The sequence below is a fragment of the Cornus florida genome, unplaced genomic scaffold (genome assembly GCF_030987335.1).
Source record: "Cornus florida cultivar Cherokee Brave unplaced genomic scaffold, ASM3098733v1 CherokeeBrave_3.0.0_Hap2_Chr08, whole genome shotgun sequence".
Lineage (NCBI taxonomy): Eukaryota > Viridiplantae > Streptophyta > Magnoliopsida > Cornales > Cornaceae > Cornus > Cornus florida.
Window position 1 is genome coordinate 25,210,539 of NW_026775578.1, and position 16,633 is coordinate 25,227,171.

The following is a 16,633-nucleotide window of genomic DNA, read 5'->3' on the forward strand; positions in this document are numbered from 1 at the left end:
GGAAAATTGACTGAGTTATACACAAATTTGGTTGAAATAATACTAATTACAAAAATTAATAATTAAATAAGTTTGAAATATATATTTTATTTTGTACAAATGGCAAAACAAAAATTCAAAAAAAGAAAAAGAAAAATATTTCGTTTGTTTATCACCAAGAAAGCATATACTCAATCCGTTTTACAAAAAAAGTCACAATTATTTTCTAGTAGACAGAAAATAAAAAAAGCGATTTTTTTTTAATGTTTTTTTTTGTGAGAGAGAGGGAGTATTAGACGGTATAAAATTAACATAAATAAGATATTTTTTTTAAAAGGATTAATAAATGTATATAATATATGTATGTATGTGTGTATATGGACATATAGAATGTCCAAGTCCATCTATATATTTTTTTTCTTTTGGCTGAACACGAGTACACGACGACCACACGCACCGGTTGTCCACAAGTGGTTCCAAAATTTTATCGTACGAAACGCACAGCAGACACACGTCACACACAATTGTCGCGTCGTCCAATACGGCGTCGTCTCATGGGCTGCCCGCCTTATTTGAAGTTAAACACAAAATAATAAAAAAACATACGATTCCCTCCGGTACGAAAGCATCAGGTTTTGACGCTTCCAATCACATCACGCCACGCGCTGTCAAGATAACAGAAAATTGCGCATCTTGACACTACGTGGAGTCCCGTCAGTGAATCCAGCAAAGATGATTCAGATCTGAACTCCCGCTGTTCTCTCTCCAGATATATATACACACCTATATAAATTCTATCAGATATAAATATATATATATTATATATTTTTTCGTATTTATTATATATATTTACAAATAAATAAATACATATCTATGATACATCTGCAATCGTCAAAACCCTACAACACTGGTTACCGAGTCGCCTCGTTTTTCTTGGACAAGCGGAAGGCGGGAAACTCGCACCGTCCGGCATGGAGTCGGTGGATTCAACTCGAGCTTTTCTTAAAGACGTTAGGCGAATCATCGTTAAGGTTACCTGCATTTTCTTCTATCTGATTCAGCTCTTTTTATTTATTTATTTATAATTAATGTGGATTTTTATTCATAATCTCTATCTGATAATGGAATTAAGTCCTGATATATTGAATTTTTGCTAATTAAATGACGCATGTTGATTTAGGCCATTTTTTAATCACTTTGATTTTAGATTTCAATTGATTTTTTATTTTTATTTTTTATCTGTTATCATTGTCATTTGATCAGGAATTTAATTTAGTAAAGAGGTGACTTTGAACAATGTCAAGAGATATATATACACACCGGAATAGAAATATACTATTTTTAATACCATTTTTTATGTTTTGAATCCTGCATCATAGTTTCTTTTTGATAAATGAAATAATCCCAGTAAGTTTCAGTGACTTTATTGTAATTTTAATTATTTGAAAAATCAACTCACAAAAAATTAAATTTTTGATGTGACAAATATTTTTTTTTTTTTTTTTTCAAACTTTTTTTTTTCTTAATTTATTGTTTTGTGACCTGAAATGAAAATTTTATTCACAAAGAGTGAGATTGGGTGAAAAAAGACATTAAGATTTTCCTTACTGACACAGGGTCAAGAAATATATGGAAAGAAAACTTATATGATTTTCTCTTCTTCTTTTCAAGAGTGAGAAGATAAAACAGAGAAATCGTGGACGAGATGAAAGATAACAACCAATAATAGGAAGTGTTGAAGTATTTGGATAATTTGAAGTGCGGTTTTTCACAATTTTTTAAAAAATTTTATATTCAAAAGTAAAATATAACAAAAGTTGAGTGGGGGCAATTGCCTACACTCAACCCTATGTGATCACGGACAGATGATCACAATCATTATAAGAATGATTTTGAGTTGCTTAGTTACCTTTGGTAATTTTTTTTCTTTGATTTTTGTATTTTTACAATTTAAAGAAAATTATATATTCCCAATTAAAATATAACAAAAGTTGAGTGGGGGCAATTGCCTACACTCAACCCTATGTGGCTCCGCCACAGATGATCACGGACTTATGCAAAACATCTTGAATCTTATCACCTGTTATAAGAATGGTTTTGAGTTGCTTAATTACCTTAATAATTTTTTTTTCTTTGATTTTTTGCATTTATGCTTTTGGATTGTTAAGAAACATAATCCTAATTTGGACCTTGATATGTTCAGCTAATTTGGAATTCTCATACTTTTAGTCACCTTATTGATGTTACCTTTTGATTATTAAAGGTTGGGACTGCGGTTGTGACTCGAGGTGATGGAAGGCTAGCGCTGGGCAGACTAGGAACGCTTTGTGAACAGGTAGAGTCGTCATTTCATCTACAGTTTTGTTGCATTAGTGGAATTTCTTTACCTGCTTATTGATTCAATTTGGCATTGTCTTGGATGGAGCTCACAATGTTGAATTCATTATGGAATGCAGCTTCAAGAACTCAACTATGAGGGATATGAGGTTATTTTGGTGACATCAGGTGCTGTTGGCGTTGGTCGCCAGCGCCTTAGATACAGGAGATTAGTCAACAGCAGGTTTTCTTTGTGTCCTTGCTTACAATCCAGCTTTACTTTCATCAGCCTGAAGAAATTCATTACTTTTAATTTTTTTTTTTTTCCCTAAATTATGGAGCATTCTTCTAATGGTTTTAATGAATTTGATCAGCGGGTGGAATTATTCTTGAATACCTTCTTATAAACTATTCAAAGTTGTTAGTTTCATGGTGATCTCTGGGCACTAGTTGTTGGCATTGTCACCCTTGTTGGCAGAAGAAACAACTTTTTATATCTATTTTCAAATGGCAACATGGGACACTGACATGTCCTAGATACTTTGTGGACTATATGCTAGAGCTATTTACTTACATCTACTCAATTCTAATGTGTATAATAAACTATACATATGAATATAATATATATAAATAAATATATGGATCTATTTTCATACTTTAGGTTTTTTTACTTCAACTCAATTCTAACATGTATTAGAAATTATAAATATGTAGATATATGCACACATATGAACTGTTTTAAAAGATTTAGGTTTCTATGGATTATATCTTTGACATTTTCTTTTCAACTAATTAGTTTTGCTAATGGTGGTTACTGTTCATGTCTTGCAGCTTTGCTGACCTCCAAAAACCACAAGTTGAACTTGATGGGAAAGCATGTGCAGCTGTTGGACAAAATGGTCTCATGGCTCTATATGATTCATTGTTTAGTCAGGTGAAAAATTGTAATTTTAGTGTTCGTTGATGTAGCCTGATTTATTCCTTGCCTTTTGATAATAAACTGAATCACCCTTTTGTTGCAGTTGCTCATTTTGAATTTACTGTTCTTACCGAAATTAAATGTCTAATATTTTTTTATACAGCTGGATGTGACATCAGCTCAGCTACTCGTGACTGATAATGATTTTAGGGATCCAGATTTCAGAAAGCAATTAAGTGAAACAGTAAAATCATTGTTGTCTCTGAAAGTTATTCCTATATTTAATGAAAATGATGCTGTCAGTACCAGGAAAGCTCCATATGAGGTACAGGACCCTTCTTGTCTTTCCTTACTTTACGTAGTTGAAAGTGGGTCATCACCCAGTGTGGTGCCCGCTAATTGAGGGTGCTGGGAGGGTGAACTTGATAAATACATAAACTTTGGCATTATTTGCATTGTTGGAAAGTATAACTTAACTAGGAAAAAACAAAGTATAACTTTTAATTTGATTGGTTAAGAATGTATCCTATTATTGGTTTGAGTGGCTTCTTGTGAATGGGGTAACTGTATGTGTCACACCCAGCCATACCTTGCATTTGTGCATGTGCGCTCACTTCTTTTTGAAGTAATTGAAACCCCAAGTCATCACCTTTATGGTACAATACGGAGGCATTATGTTTCTTCAAATCTGTCTCTATTTCTTGCGCTCCTTCCCTTTTTTAAATATATTTTCCTTTTCTTTGTTGCATATGTTTAACAATCTAATCATGATCATTTTTTTTTCCCTTTTTGGTAGGACTCTTCTGGTATTTTTTGGGACAACGACAGTTTAGCAGCCCTACTAGCTTTGGAGCTACAGGCTGACCTTCTTGTCCTGTTGAGTGATGTAGAGGGTCTATACAGTGGCCCTCCAAGTGATCCACATTCAAAGTTAATCCATACATACATTAAGGAGACGCATGAGGGACTAATTACATTTGGAGACAAGTCCAGGGTGGGGAGAGGGGGCATGACTGCCAAAGTAAAGGCTGCTGTTTATGCAGCTGATGCAGGCATCCCTGTTGTTATCACTAGGTATTTATCTATTCAATAGAATTATCAATTTTGGTTGTTGGAGTTTGCCTTCATCGTTTTCTTCCTTTTTGTTTTGTTTTTTTGTTTTTGGATGTTTTTATTTTAGTTAGCATGGTATTAAGTTGTTCCCAATTTCTTTGGCTAGGACATTTCTTCTTTATTCATTTATAGCGGCATCCTGGTGAGGGAGGTGGGATTTCCAGAGTTCCATTGCCATTTTCTGGAAGTTCTTAAATAATCAGACACTAACTTTGAATTTCTGAACATGATAACTTTGTACTCATAGTCCAAACTCCAAAATCTTTGGACTAGAATATTGCTGGAGTTACAATCATTTATCAGAAGATGTGTGATAAAAGTAGCATGCTCTTGCACTTATCTAAAATTTGCCTTTCCACCGGGAAAAAAAGTTTCTATTTTATTCTTTCTGAAACACTGATAAGGAAAGAAACAAAAATTTACACAAACTTTCTCCAATGTTTGTGCTGATTTAACTTAAATATTCTTAAGTCAATGTTGGATCTTTATAATCTAAAATCATCTCAAGTTCCCTTCATTTACAGAATTAACAAAACTCACAAATAGAAAACCTATGTCCATTTCTCAACTGCAAAAGATCAGATGTCTATGCTACCTTATTCTAACTTATGGCATATACATCTACAATACTATCCCAAAGGGGAGAACTCCTGACCACCACACATCATTTGGAAAAGTGACTAATTGCATCTTCTTCCAAAAACCACTACTTTTTCAAATTTCCCCAATCTTCTTCCACAAAAGCCACTCCTTTTTCACAGGTCCCCAATACCCTTTGAAACTTTTTCTGGACTCCCCACATTATAGAGACGCCTACCCTCATAATACAAATACTTCAGCATTCATACTTCCATGCCAAAACTTTTCTCCAATAAACCTCCTGCCCAATTTGTATAGCTTTACAGCTACTTTCTGAGAAGAGCTTGTTTCACTTGGTGAAGAGGGCTAACTCCCAAATCTGTTAAAAAAGAGGAGAAAGCTGTTTATCCTTCCCAGATCACGTTTTTAAAGCTTCTCATGTTTAACAAGCAATAGATGCCTGTGTAATAGAAAGCAGCAGATAATATGCTGTAGTTTGTGTTTGCTACCTATACTCTGTGACAATGTGACATGCTGGTCTCTGATGGTTTATTTTTGCCTGATTGTGTAAATTCTATTCTCTATCTTTTTGTTTTTTTTTTCCCTCTCTTTTTCTTTTTGAAGTGGCTATGCTGTTGGCAATATCATAAAAGTACTTCAAGGAGAGCGTATTGGTACCCTCTTCCATCGAGATGCACATAAGTGGGCCCCACCTGGAGAAGTCGGTGGACGTGAGATGGCAGTTGCAGCAAGGGAAAGTTCCAGAAGGCTTCAGGTAGCATTTCATTTTCATGGTCGCTAAGGTTTAACGTGCTTGTAAGAAGCTATTCATATTTCTTTGCAAATTGGAATGATCTTTACTGTGTAACTTATGATTTGTGGATATAAATTCTTATTTAGTGGCATGAGCTCAGGAATGTGTTAATATTGTGGTATGCTTTGCTCTGCAGGCAATGTCTCCACAAGATAGAAGTAAAATCTTGCTGGACATAGCTGATGCCCTGGAAGCAAATGAAACACTGATCACGACTGAAAATGACGCTGATGTTGCTGCAGCACAACAGGCTGGCTATGAAAATTCGTTGATATCTCGGTTGGCTTTAAAGCCTGAAAAGGCAAGTCTTTCACTTTTCTTTTTACCTTTTTCTCTTTGGGTAGCTTTTCACAGTCCTAGCCGTATGTTATGTTTTCTCCTAAATCCTTATTGCTACTGGGATTTGCATCTTGAACATCCCTTCTGGGTGGCAAGTCATACTGCTTGAGGTAGGCAAGACTTTACTGAATTACTGAAGTTAGGTGAGGTTGGATAGTTACTTCCTTTTAGTTTTTCTTTTTTTACATTCCAATTATTGTTAGCTTTATATACTCGTGAACATGTTTAATGATGTCCTTTGTATAAATGTTTCCATGCAACTCTTTTTCAAAGCGTTCACATAGTTCCTGTTTCTAAATTCAGTCTATGATATTCTATAGATTTCAAGTCTTGCAAACTCAATTCGTGTGCTTGCAAACATGGAAGAGCCAATTGGTCATGTTCTGAGGAGAACTGAGGTAAGGGAGGGACATTTGATAATATTGTCTTCTGATTTCATCTTTAGGTATTCTGATAAGACAAGGATAGAGACAAGTGGTAGATTGATATATTTCTGTTATTCAATATATATATATATGTGTGTATATAATTACCAGAGATCTCTTTGCTTCTCCTGAAAATTAAAATATTGCACATTGGGTTTGAAGAAATAGATCAGCTTCTTGGAAAATTTTGAACAAGGTGCACAGTTGCAATTCTTGCTGAAGTGAGGAGATTACTACTTTCTAGCTTTTCAAAGTTGCAATTTTTGCTTACTGATTGCATCATTTCCTTTAAAAAGGAGATTACTACTTTCTAGTTTTATTTGTATGGTCTAGTATATCATGATTGTACACACACACACACACACACACATATTTTCTGATGACTACTATTATATCCAGATTGCAGATGGATTCATCTTAGAGAAGACATCATCTCCCTTAGGTGTTCTCCTGGTTATTTTTGAGTCTCGGCCTGATGCATTAGTTCAGGTATATAGGATGGCAAACTTTGGCCTTCTTTTCAATCAGTTGATTTGGTTTTGTTATATGTGTAAAAATGTAATTCTTCTTCTGCAATACTAAAATAAGTATGGTGATAGTATCTTTCACAATTGAGTTCTCCAAATTACTTTTTAGTGTTTCTTCGCAAGAAGGGACCAACTGTGGTAATGTTCTTTTTTAATAAGTTTTGGTGGGCTTTCTAATATCACAGATGCCGTTTTCAAAAGAGTTGGTTTTCTAATTCAAATTAGTAATTTTCATATTTTTGGTTCGTGTTGTTTGGTGATGACATAGGACTACTGGACACTTCTAAAGAAAACTTAGCAATTAAATTAGAAAGGTGGAGAAATGCATTATAATTAAAAGGGTCATGGGTAAGTAGAACTAAAACTGAATATATGGAATGCAAATTTAGTGAAGAGTTGGATATTAATGAGGTTATGATTACACTTCAAAATAAAATAATTATCCAAAGTGCACACTTTTGGTCTTTAGGGTCATTAATACAAAAGGACGGTGAGATAGATGGTGACATGAGTAGTAGAATTGGCGTAGGTTGGACAAAATGGAGGCAAGCTAGTGGCCTTTTTGTGATAAACGAATTCCTTACATGCTTTTTACCTACAACAAATTTAAAATAATTTAATTGTGAAAAGTACTTATTTTATTGTGTCACCAAACACCTAACATGCTTTTTACTGACAACCAATTTTTTGGCAGCTCCACTGACAACAATGTTTTTTTATTTTTTTATTCTAACAATAACGCCGAACGGGCTCTTATAATATTCTTTCTTTTCATACAAAGTACAATGATGGAGGTGAGAATGGAAAAAGATAGAAAATAGGAAATAACATCAATACTGGAGGCTCCACCGATTCCTCTAGTAATAGTAAATCTTCAATAATAGGAAACAACATAAATACTCTTAGGATTTTCCTCCACTGAATCTTCAATACTCCCCTGAAGTTGGAGCACGAATGGCATGAATGCCCGACCTGCCATTGTGATGATAAGTAACAGCAACTGCGAATGATGAAGAGGTGTAACAAGATGACCTCAATAAAAATGGATCCGGAGATTCAAGATGAGTACCAGCACCAATGATAACGGCGATGATGATGTCACCAATGATTAAATATCACAACAGTAAACCAAGAACAAGACAATAAAAATTGCTAGAGACACGGCGAAGGTGAACAATTCTACCGAACAAACTGGCAGCCCAAACAAGACACAAATAGCACCGAACACGAGAAGGCGAAGAACAATACTATCGAACACATCGGCAGATGGCAGCCCAAGGCCCCAAACTAACGGTCCGAACTTGGGAAGGATCCTCCCTACATTTTCGCACACACCAAGCGACTGCCATAGGGTTTTTTTGTACATTGGCAGTCGCAGCAAGAGAGAAGATAGAAATTAGGCTATGATACCATGTAGTAAACGATAAAATATAAGATCAGAAAGAAGTGAAACAAGAACACAAAGATATTATGTGATTCAACCACTAAGGCCTACATTTACGGCACACAGAGCCCAAAGGGCTACATCACTTTTATAATATTTTCAATTTTCATACACATTACAATGGTGGAGGCTTCTTTATATAGGAGAAGAAATGATGAGAATGGAAAGAGAGAGAAAATAGGAAACAACATCAATAGAGGAGGATTTTTCTCCACTGATTTCTCTAGTAATAGTAAATCTTAAATAGCGAGCTTGGGATGACTATTTATTTATTTTTGGTTTTAGACATGTGTATTATAAACTTGTTTTCTTTCTCCCTTTCTTTTCTTAAATTAGTTTCATGATTCATAAACTCATTTTACTTAGCACATTTTAGACGCTACGGGAATATCCCAAAATAGGGGTCCAAACTTGGGAAGGATCCTCCCTACGTTATCACACACACCAGGTTTTTTTGTACATAGGCAGTCGCAGCAAGAGATAAGAGAGAAATTTGGCTTTGATACCATGTTGTAAACGATAAAATATAAGTTAAGAGAGATATGAAACATGAATCACAAAGATATTACGTGGTTCAGCCACTAGGGCTTACATCCACGGCACAAAGAGCCCAAAGGGCTACATCACTTTTATAATATTCTCTCTTTTCATACACAATACAATGGTGGTTGCTCCTCTATACAGGAGAAGAAATGACGAGAATGAAAATAGATAGAAAATAGGAAACAACATCAATACAGGAGGATTTTTCTCCACTGATCTCTATAGTAAATCTTAAATAACAAGCTTGGGATGACTATTTTTTTTTGGTTTTAGATATATGTCCATTATAAACTTGTTTTCTTTGTCCCTTTCTTTTCTTAAAGTAGTTTCATGATTCACAAACTCATGTTAACTGCTTTATATTAACTCATTGAACAATAGGCGTAGACTAACATGTATTTATAAAATTATACCTTTTATTGATCATAAAAGCCCTTTTATTTTTCTATTCTTTGAATAGATAGCATCATTGGCAATCAGAAGTGGGAATGGGCTGCTCTTGAAAGGGGGAAAGGAAGCCAAACGATCAAACGCGATCTTGCACAAGGTTCGTTTTCTTGAATATAGAACTACTTTGGAATTTAAACTGTACTCCCTCTATCCCAAAATTCTTGGGCTTTTTGGGGAATCCAACTTTTTATGGTAGTGGGTTTTTAATACTTATTTATTTATTTATTGATAAGAGTGAAATTTCAAATTTATTCTTATTAAAAGATAGACTACTCCGTAATTAGTGCACTTGTCTAATCAAATTAATGTCAAAAGGTTAGTTTGGGAATGTTATAAAATATAGTATATCTATTTTTTAAGTGTAACGTGTATTTTTGGACATCCCCAAAATAGAAAGATGGCCAAGAATATTGCGACGGAGGGACTAACTTCTATGTTTTCTTTTCCTGGTGTCTCATTTTGCCCTTTTTTGTTTTTTTAATAATCCAAATCTTATCACTTTATCCCATATTTTCAGGTTATTACTGAAGCTATCCCAGAAAATGTTGGTGAACGACTTATAGGACTTGTGACTTCCAGAGATGAGGTTCCTGATTTGCTCAAGGTGGGTTGATCCGAGAGTGATGAGTGAAATCATATTGTTGTTGAGAATGATATTCAATAAATGCAAGTTGATACTTACCATTTACATTTCTGCTCCAGCTTGATGATGTTATTGATCTTGTGATTCCAAGAGGCAGCAATAAACTCGTTTCTCAAATCAAGAATGCAACAAAAATTCCTGTTTTGGGTCATGCTGGTGAGGAAAATTTCCTTAAACTAACAGACTTTATAGTATTTGCAATATATGCTTTTTATCGGTCAAGTAATATTCTATATATGAGAAACGGAACATGATGTTGGATGTATCTTCTCTGCCCAGATGGAATATGCCATGTTTATGTTGATAAGTCCGCTGATATGGAGATGGCGAAGCGCATTGTTTTGGATGCAAAAACAGATTATCCAGCAGCCTGTAATGCAATGGTAATATATTTCCTCGCTTTTTCTTGATAATCTCATCTCTGATGATACTAATGAATGGTGTCATAACTACAAATCTGACATTATGTTTCTAGATATATATTGCCCATTTATGCATTAGCACTTAATGTTATTTTTTACCGACTCAGGAAACACTTCTCGTTCACAAGGATTTGGCGCAGACTGGTGACGTTAATGATCTTGTTGTGGAACTTCAAATAAAAGGTAGGGTTTCTTTTGCAAACGGCTTCTCTTCTGTCCAGTAATCAGTTGCCAAAAACTTAGAATATCCTTGTAATCTGTGAACCATGTGATTGAAATGAGGTTAATTTCTGTTGCAAAATACCAGATCTAATGATTTGATAATTCTTTTTCTAAATTTTATTTCGGTTTTCATTCTGTGCGGAGAAAGATATATGGAAAACAGGGAACTGAGTGCTAATAAAAACCGTCTTATTTTATAAAAAATATTCTATTATCTTTGCTCTTTTAGTAGTTGGAAAGAAAACCGAACTTACAACGGAAACTAACTTGTCATGTCCCTGACTCCCAGTTGAGTACTGTAGACAAACCTAACCAGTTTGCACCAATTCCAGATTATACTCTGTTCCTGTTTCAACTTTCACGTTGTGTAGCAATCCATGATCCCCAATCCATGTTACTTCATTTAACTTCTTACTGTTTGTTCGATTTCCACCCATTGTTTTGTTAGATTTTTGGATATTTTATTGGGGGGTGCACTATAATGCTAGAGGAACCATGATAATGCTTTATTCATTATAGCCAGTTTTGGCATCCCTAACCTTTTCCACTCAAAGATAAAGACTTATCATATTTGCAATTTATGGACCTTGATATAGCCTTTTTTTTTTTACTTCGGTTAGTAATAAAAAATCAACCAAGCAGCAATCTTTAAGACAAATTATTTAGCAAAACGAATCACTTGAAAGGATCTGAAAAACAGCTTGCTAATGTGCATTTGTTGCAGGTGTTAAAATATATGGTGGACCAAGGGCAAGCCACTTGATGAATATTCCAGAGGCAAGCTCATTTCATCACGAGTACAACTCATTGGCTTGCACTGTTGAAATTGTGGATGATGTGTATGGTGCCATTGATCACATACATCACCATGGAAGGTATGTTTGAATATTTAATCATTATCTTTCTAAATGTGTCTGTATGTGTGTGTGTGCTTTCAAGTTGTATTTTTATGTAAGAGATATATAAAGGTTCCCGCAATAGTTGGACAATATTTTGTTGAGTAAAGTTGCATGCAAATGGGGATTTATCTATGTTTCCTCTTTTGGCAGTGCGCATACTGATTGCATTGTTACAGAAGACCATGAAGTTGCAGAAGTCTTTCTACGTCAAGTTGACAGGTACAATTGTTTCTAGCATGACCGTTCTGTCTGTCTTTCTTTTTTATCTCCCCCCTTTATAATTTTACAATGACGCTGAATAAACATCCAAGCACCCGACTTGAAAGGTAAAACAGAAAAGTCAATAAAGAACATGAAAAAAGCACATCAAAGTCGTCGTGAAACATGATGGTCTAAAATAAAAAGGCATGTGAGCTTCTGATTTTTAAATTACAGTAACTGACTTTTCAATACTTGTAGATAAAATGTCTAATCCTGGCGTCCCCTTAATCTATCCACCTGCTGATTTTATGTTCTTTATGAAAAGTACAGGATTTAGAATTTAGAGAATGACCCAATTGATCCTTGTTGGAATATATTTACTCTGAATTTAATAATCAATAAGTTGGGTCAGCTAAATGCACTTAACAACCGCACTGACTGGTTATATTTTTGGCAGTGCTGCTGTAATTCACAATGCGAGCACAAGATTTTGTGATGGAGCTCGTTTTGGACTGGGTGCAGAGGTATCATATTATTTACTAGTTCCATTGAAAATCAGTTGATTCAGACAAGGTTCTTCTCATATATACTGATTTTTGTTCGCTGAACAGGTTGGGATTAGTACAAGTAGAATTCATGCTCGTGGTCCAGTAGGAGTTGAAGGATTGCTAACAACGCGATGGTATGCATATAGTATAATTTTCCAGTATTGTTTTATGAATTTTATGTTGCAGGTTTATAGTGGTGGAATTTTTATTTTTATTTCTTATTGAAGCATTTTTATAAGACCATCACCTTTTCTGGATTACATCAACATTGTGCAATTTAGTTTGAATTTTTTTTTCCTGAATAATTTAGGTTGAATTAGGAAAAAAATTTGTTTTTTATTTATTATTTTTAATAATAATGCCTAGAGTATACAGCCATACGCTTGTTTGAGGCTGAATTTTATTTAAAATGATGGGAAAAATACCACTAGACACATGTAATATTACTAATAATTCCACAAAGCATTTACAGGACTTCATCCTTAGAACACTAATACTATATTTGGTTGGAAGGAAGGATTGGGGGAGGATGGAAAAGAGGAGGGATAGACGAAACTTCCCTTTTTTGGTTGGAAGGGAAAGGAAGAGAGACGGAAGGAGGGATGAATCATCCCTCCTAGCTCATGTCTTTTTTTTTTTTTTTTTTTATCTGCTTAAAATTGGGCGGAAGAGAGGAGGGAAAGAAACAAAAACTACCCTACAAATATGTAATACCAATTTTAACCTTCAATTATTTGCAAAATCACTAGTTAAAGCCTACTGAAATTCTCTCACATATAATGAGGGTATATTGGTGAAAAAATATAAAAACTCTCCTTCCTTCCAAAAACACAAAAAAGAAGGTGTCACTACATCCATCCTTTCTACCATCCCTTCCATTCAACCAATCAAAAAGTGAGGTAGACACTTTCCCTCCCTAGGGATGCCTTATCCATCCATCCCCCTCTCCCTGCCATCCATTTTTCCATCCCTCCAACCAGGGATGGAGGGAGTTAAGGGCCAGGAATTTTCTCCTTCCCCTCATATTTTATATAAATTTCTTGTAATCTATTTATGATTTTCTTTGGAAATATGTAAAGTGTCCCCCATGAATTTTCTCCCTCTCTTAATGTGTTCCCTTTTCTTTGTTTTCCTAAATTGTTTCCTTATATTCTCCATATATAATTTATTAATATACGTCATTCCAAAAATGTATTTCTCTGTATTTATAACAATCTATACATCTCTATATATTTATATATATACCCCTTAATATTGATTTATATATATATACAATGTGCCCGAAAAAAAATTCTGGCTCTGTCCCTGCCTCCAACCAAACAGACCAAACATATCTTTCTCTTTAACAAGTAACATATTCTTGTTGAGATGGAAGAATAAAGTGACTAAAGTTCAATAATTTAGAGTCTTTGGTAGAACTTTATAACCATGTCTTCCTTGGAATGGTGCTGGAACTTCTTCCCATTTTTTAATTATGAAAAATAGTTTGTACAAACCCATGCACATTGGTCTATGTGTTTTAGTCTTTTCTTATGGTGATTCTTTCTGTCTCTGCCAAAATGTGGTTGGACTAAGCTTGGTTGGTTGACTACAGTGTTATGTAAGAACTTCTAACTAAGAATACATCTAAACAAGGTTAAAATAGTTGTTGAATCTGATTAAGGTAAATGTTACCTTGACTAAAAGGGGTAAATGGCAGAATGTAAGTTTCTTGTGGTACATACAGAAACAAAGCATACGAAAATAAAGTCACGTTGATGACCCTAGACCAAACTCATAAGGTAAAGAATCATGTACACGGACAGAGGTTTTGGACAGAACAATGAATTATATATTTTTTATGAGAATTATATTAAATATGGAAAATAAATATTCTTTGATAATAACATGAAAAGTACAACTTATGAATCATATAATGATTTCTACCATGTCACTTAGAGAGAGATAACAAGGACACGTGATGTCCCAGTGTATATTTGTGTGTATTAATATAGAAGATATGTAACCCTCAAGGTGGTCGAGATGTTAAGAATTTTAGTTTTAAATTAAGGGTTTTTCTGAGATGCATCAGATGTCAAATAAGTGTGTGCAACTAGTATTCACGCTTCTTAGCTCTCAAATCATACCATCTGTATTAGCATGTTCTTTTCATGGTTTGCATCTTCTTCACTTTGCAATTGATGAATTCTAAGGACTTTCTTTTATTGGAAAGAAAATTTTTTACATGAGATTTGTTGACTTAGCCCTAAAGCTTATGACGGACTTTTTAAAAGCTAAGTTGGTGATTCTGTGAAATGATAGATGACTTAACAAAGAGTTAGTTCTGCAATGCTTTGAAAAGACCGGACTTCAACCAAATAGATAACATTGCTAAGGAACTCAACAAAAAGGGTAGTTTTGATCACTTAATGGTTTGAGTTATATATTTTTCAAGAGTAATACATGTTTGTGACTGATATTTAGGATGAGGTTGCTTGGCTATTAGAGGAGGTTTGAAAGCTATAATTATATTATTTATGAAATTAGGCGCCAAATTTAATACTAGAGGAAGTAAAAAATTGTTTGTGAAAAGTGGGATTTTTTTTTTTTTTTTTTTTTTTAATAACTACATCCGAGCCACATTTGTATTATGAAGCGCTCTTACTCTCAAGAACTATATTTCCCATATTTTTCTATAAGCTATATTATTGGGACAGATCTTAACACACAGGATTGGGGGTTTCAAGAGTGTTTCACACACTTGTTTAGACAGTTGTAGAGAAGTGGAGTATTCTAGGAATGTTAAGAGAGTCTTGTATGAATGTAAACATGTCAGATATTTTGTTCGAGAATTCTAGAGGGTGGGATCGTAGTTGTTTCTTGTAATGCATCTTAAATCTCTATTCAGGAGGATGCCTATATTGTTATTCCTTGATATTTTATTGATTTTCTCGTACTCATGTATTTTGCCAATACTACATCAACATCTTAGAACAATGTTAGTTAAGAAACTATAGGAAATGTAAGTAGTAGTTGAAGCCATGAAAACTGCATTGATTTTGTTGATCATGCATGCTAGTTGTATTCTAGAATATAGGAGTATTATATATGAAAAATTGCGGGATTTGGCATCTTGAATATTTCTTTTTGTTTTATTTTTATTACTTCTAGAGAGAGAAATCATACATTTTTTTTTTTTTTTTGATAAATAAAATAATGCATAGTATTTTTCTTATATTGCTATATAGGATTGCTAGGGGAAGTGGGCAGGTGGTGGATGGTGATAAAGGAGTCACATACACTCACAAGGACCTCACTTCCGAGGCGGAAGCATCAGTTGAATGAAAAATGAATTGGGGGCGGAAGCATTAGTTGAATGAAAGTTTATTGGAGGCGGAATCATCAATATGAAAAATTATTGGAAGCGGCGCGAGGACATTCTTTTGTTCCTCCCCCTATGTTACATATATTATTATATGGTACATTATTCAAAACATTCTGCATTGTTGGTTTAAGTTACAACTTTTTGCTAAATGGCGGTGATTCTATTAGGAGAGTAGATTAGGGATCGGTATCTATAAATAACTTAAATTTGGGTTAGTCAAGATGTAAACCAATTTGAATTAAAAATTTATATTTATGAATTTTTTTAACATAATTTTATTTTTTTAATACTCATACAACCAAAAAAAAATAAAATTCAGGGTGGACACCTTAAAAATTCATAAACTGTCTGGGAGGCAAAATTTGTTAGGCAACCTAGTCTATAAAGAGTTTTCTCTCAAACGCATTGATAAAAAGGAATACGGAATCTATATTATGCTCAGTTTAGTTAGTGATACACATTACAAAAAGATTATACGAAAGAGGATTCGGGTCAATCTAAGATTCGGGTCAATCTAAGAGTAATCAAAGAGGATTGATTCATGCAACGGGTGAAGTGTACCTTAATGGCATTTGCATATAGTTGTTTTTGAAAGAAAACATATTTGTACTTCATTTGTCTTGAGATATTATTGTCTCATCTCGAACGCAATCTATATTGGTTTTCATCTCCTACAATGATAACCTTTTATAGTGAACAAGCATCCGATAATTATAACTTCATATTAAAATTCATTTATCTGTTCCATAAAACCTTTTATCTCTTATTTTTTTTTTTTACTGTTAAACTATTCGTTTTAACCATCACGTATTCCTCTTTATTTCACACCTTCCTCTCCAATCAACAAGCATTATCTTATAATAATAATAATAAAAAATAATATTTG

General features: G+C 34.0%; 1 protein-coding gene across 1 annotated transcript; it reads left to right on the plus strand.

The window, feature by feature from the left end:
- The first annotated feature begins 704 nt into the window (after positions 1-704).
- On the plus strand, positions 705-15,896 carry LOC132270890 (delta-1-pyrroline-5-carboxylate synthase). The gene is made up of 20 exons (XM_059772095.1): positions 705-1,010; positions 2,243-2,314; positions 2,436-2,539; positions 3,127-3,229; positions 3,378-3,539; positions 4,011-4,288; positions 5,531-5,681; positions 5,857-6,021; positions 6,380-6,457; positions 6,884-6,973; positions 9,459-9,545; positions 9,966-10,052; positions 10,151-10,247; positions 10,371-10,474; positions 10,621-10,696; positions 11,460-11,610; positions 11,785-11,853; positions 12,293-12,359; positions 12,447-12,517; positions 15,611-15,896. The coding sequence occupies exons 1-20, from the start codon at positions 951-953 to the stop codon at positions 15,705-15,707; spliced, it is 2,169 nt and encodes a 722-aa protein (XP_059628078.1). The 5' UTR covers positions 705-950; the 3' UTR covers positions 15,708-15,896.
- The last annotated feature ends 737 nt before the right edge of the window (positions 15,897-16,633 follow it).

Bases quoted from the DNA above. Each gene is read 5' to 3' on its own strand.
- LOC132270890 (XM_059772095.1), top strand. From the start codon at position 951: ATGGAGTCGGTGGATTCAACTCGAGCTTTTCTTAAAGACGTTAGGCGA. The intron at 2,540-3,126 runs GTTTTCTTTGTG...CATGTCTTGCAG, and splicing joins AGGAGATTAGTCAACAGCAG to CTTTGCTGACCTCCAAAAAC. The intron at 6,022-6,379 runs GCAAGTCTTTCA...GATATTCTATAG, and splicing joins TGGCTTTAAAGCCTGAAAAG to ATTTCAAGTCTTGCAAACTC.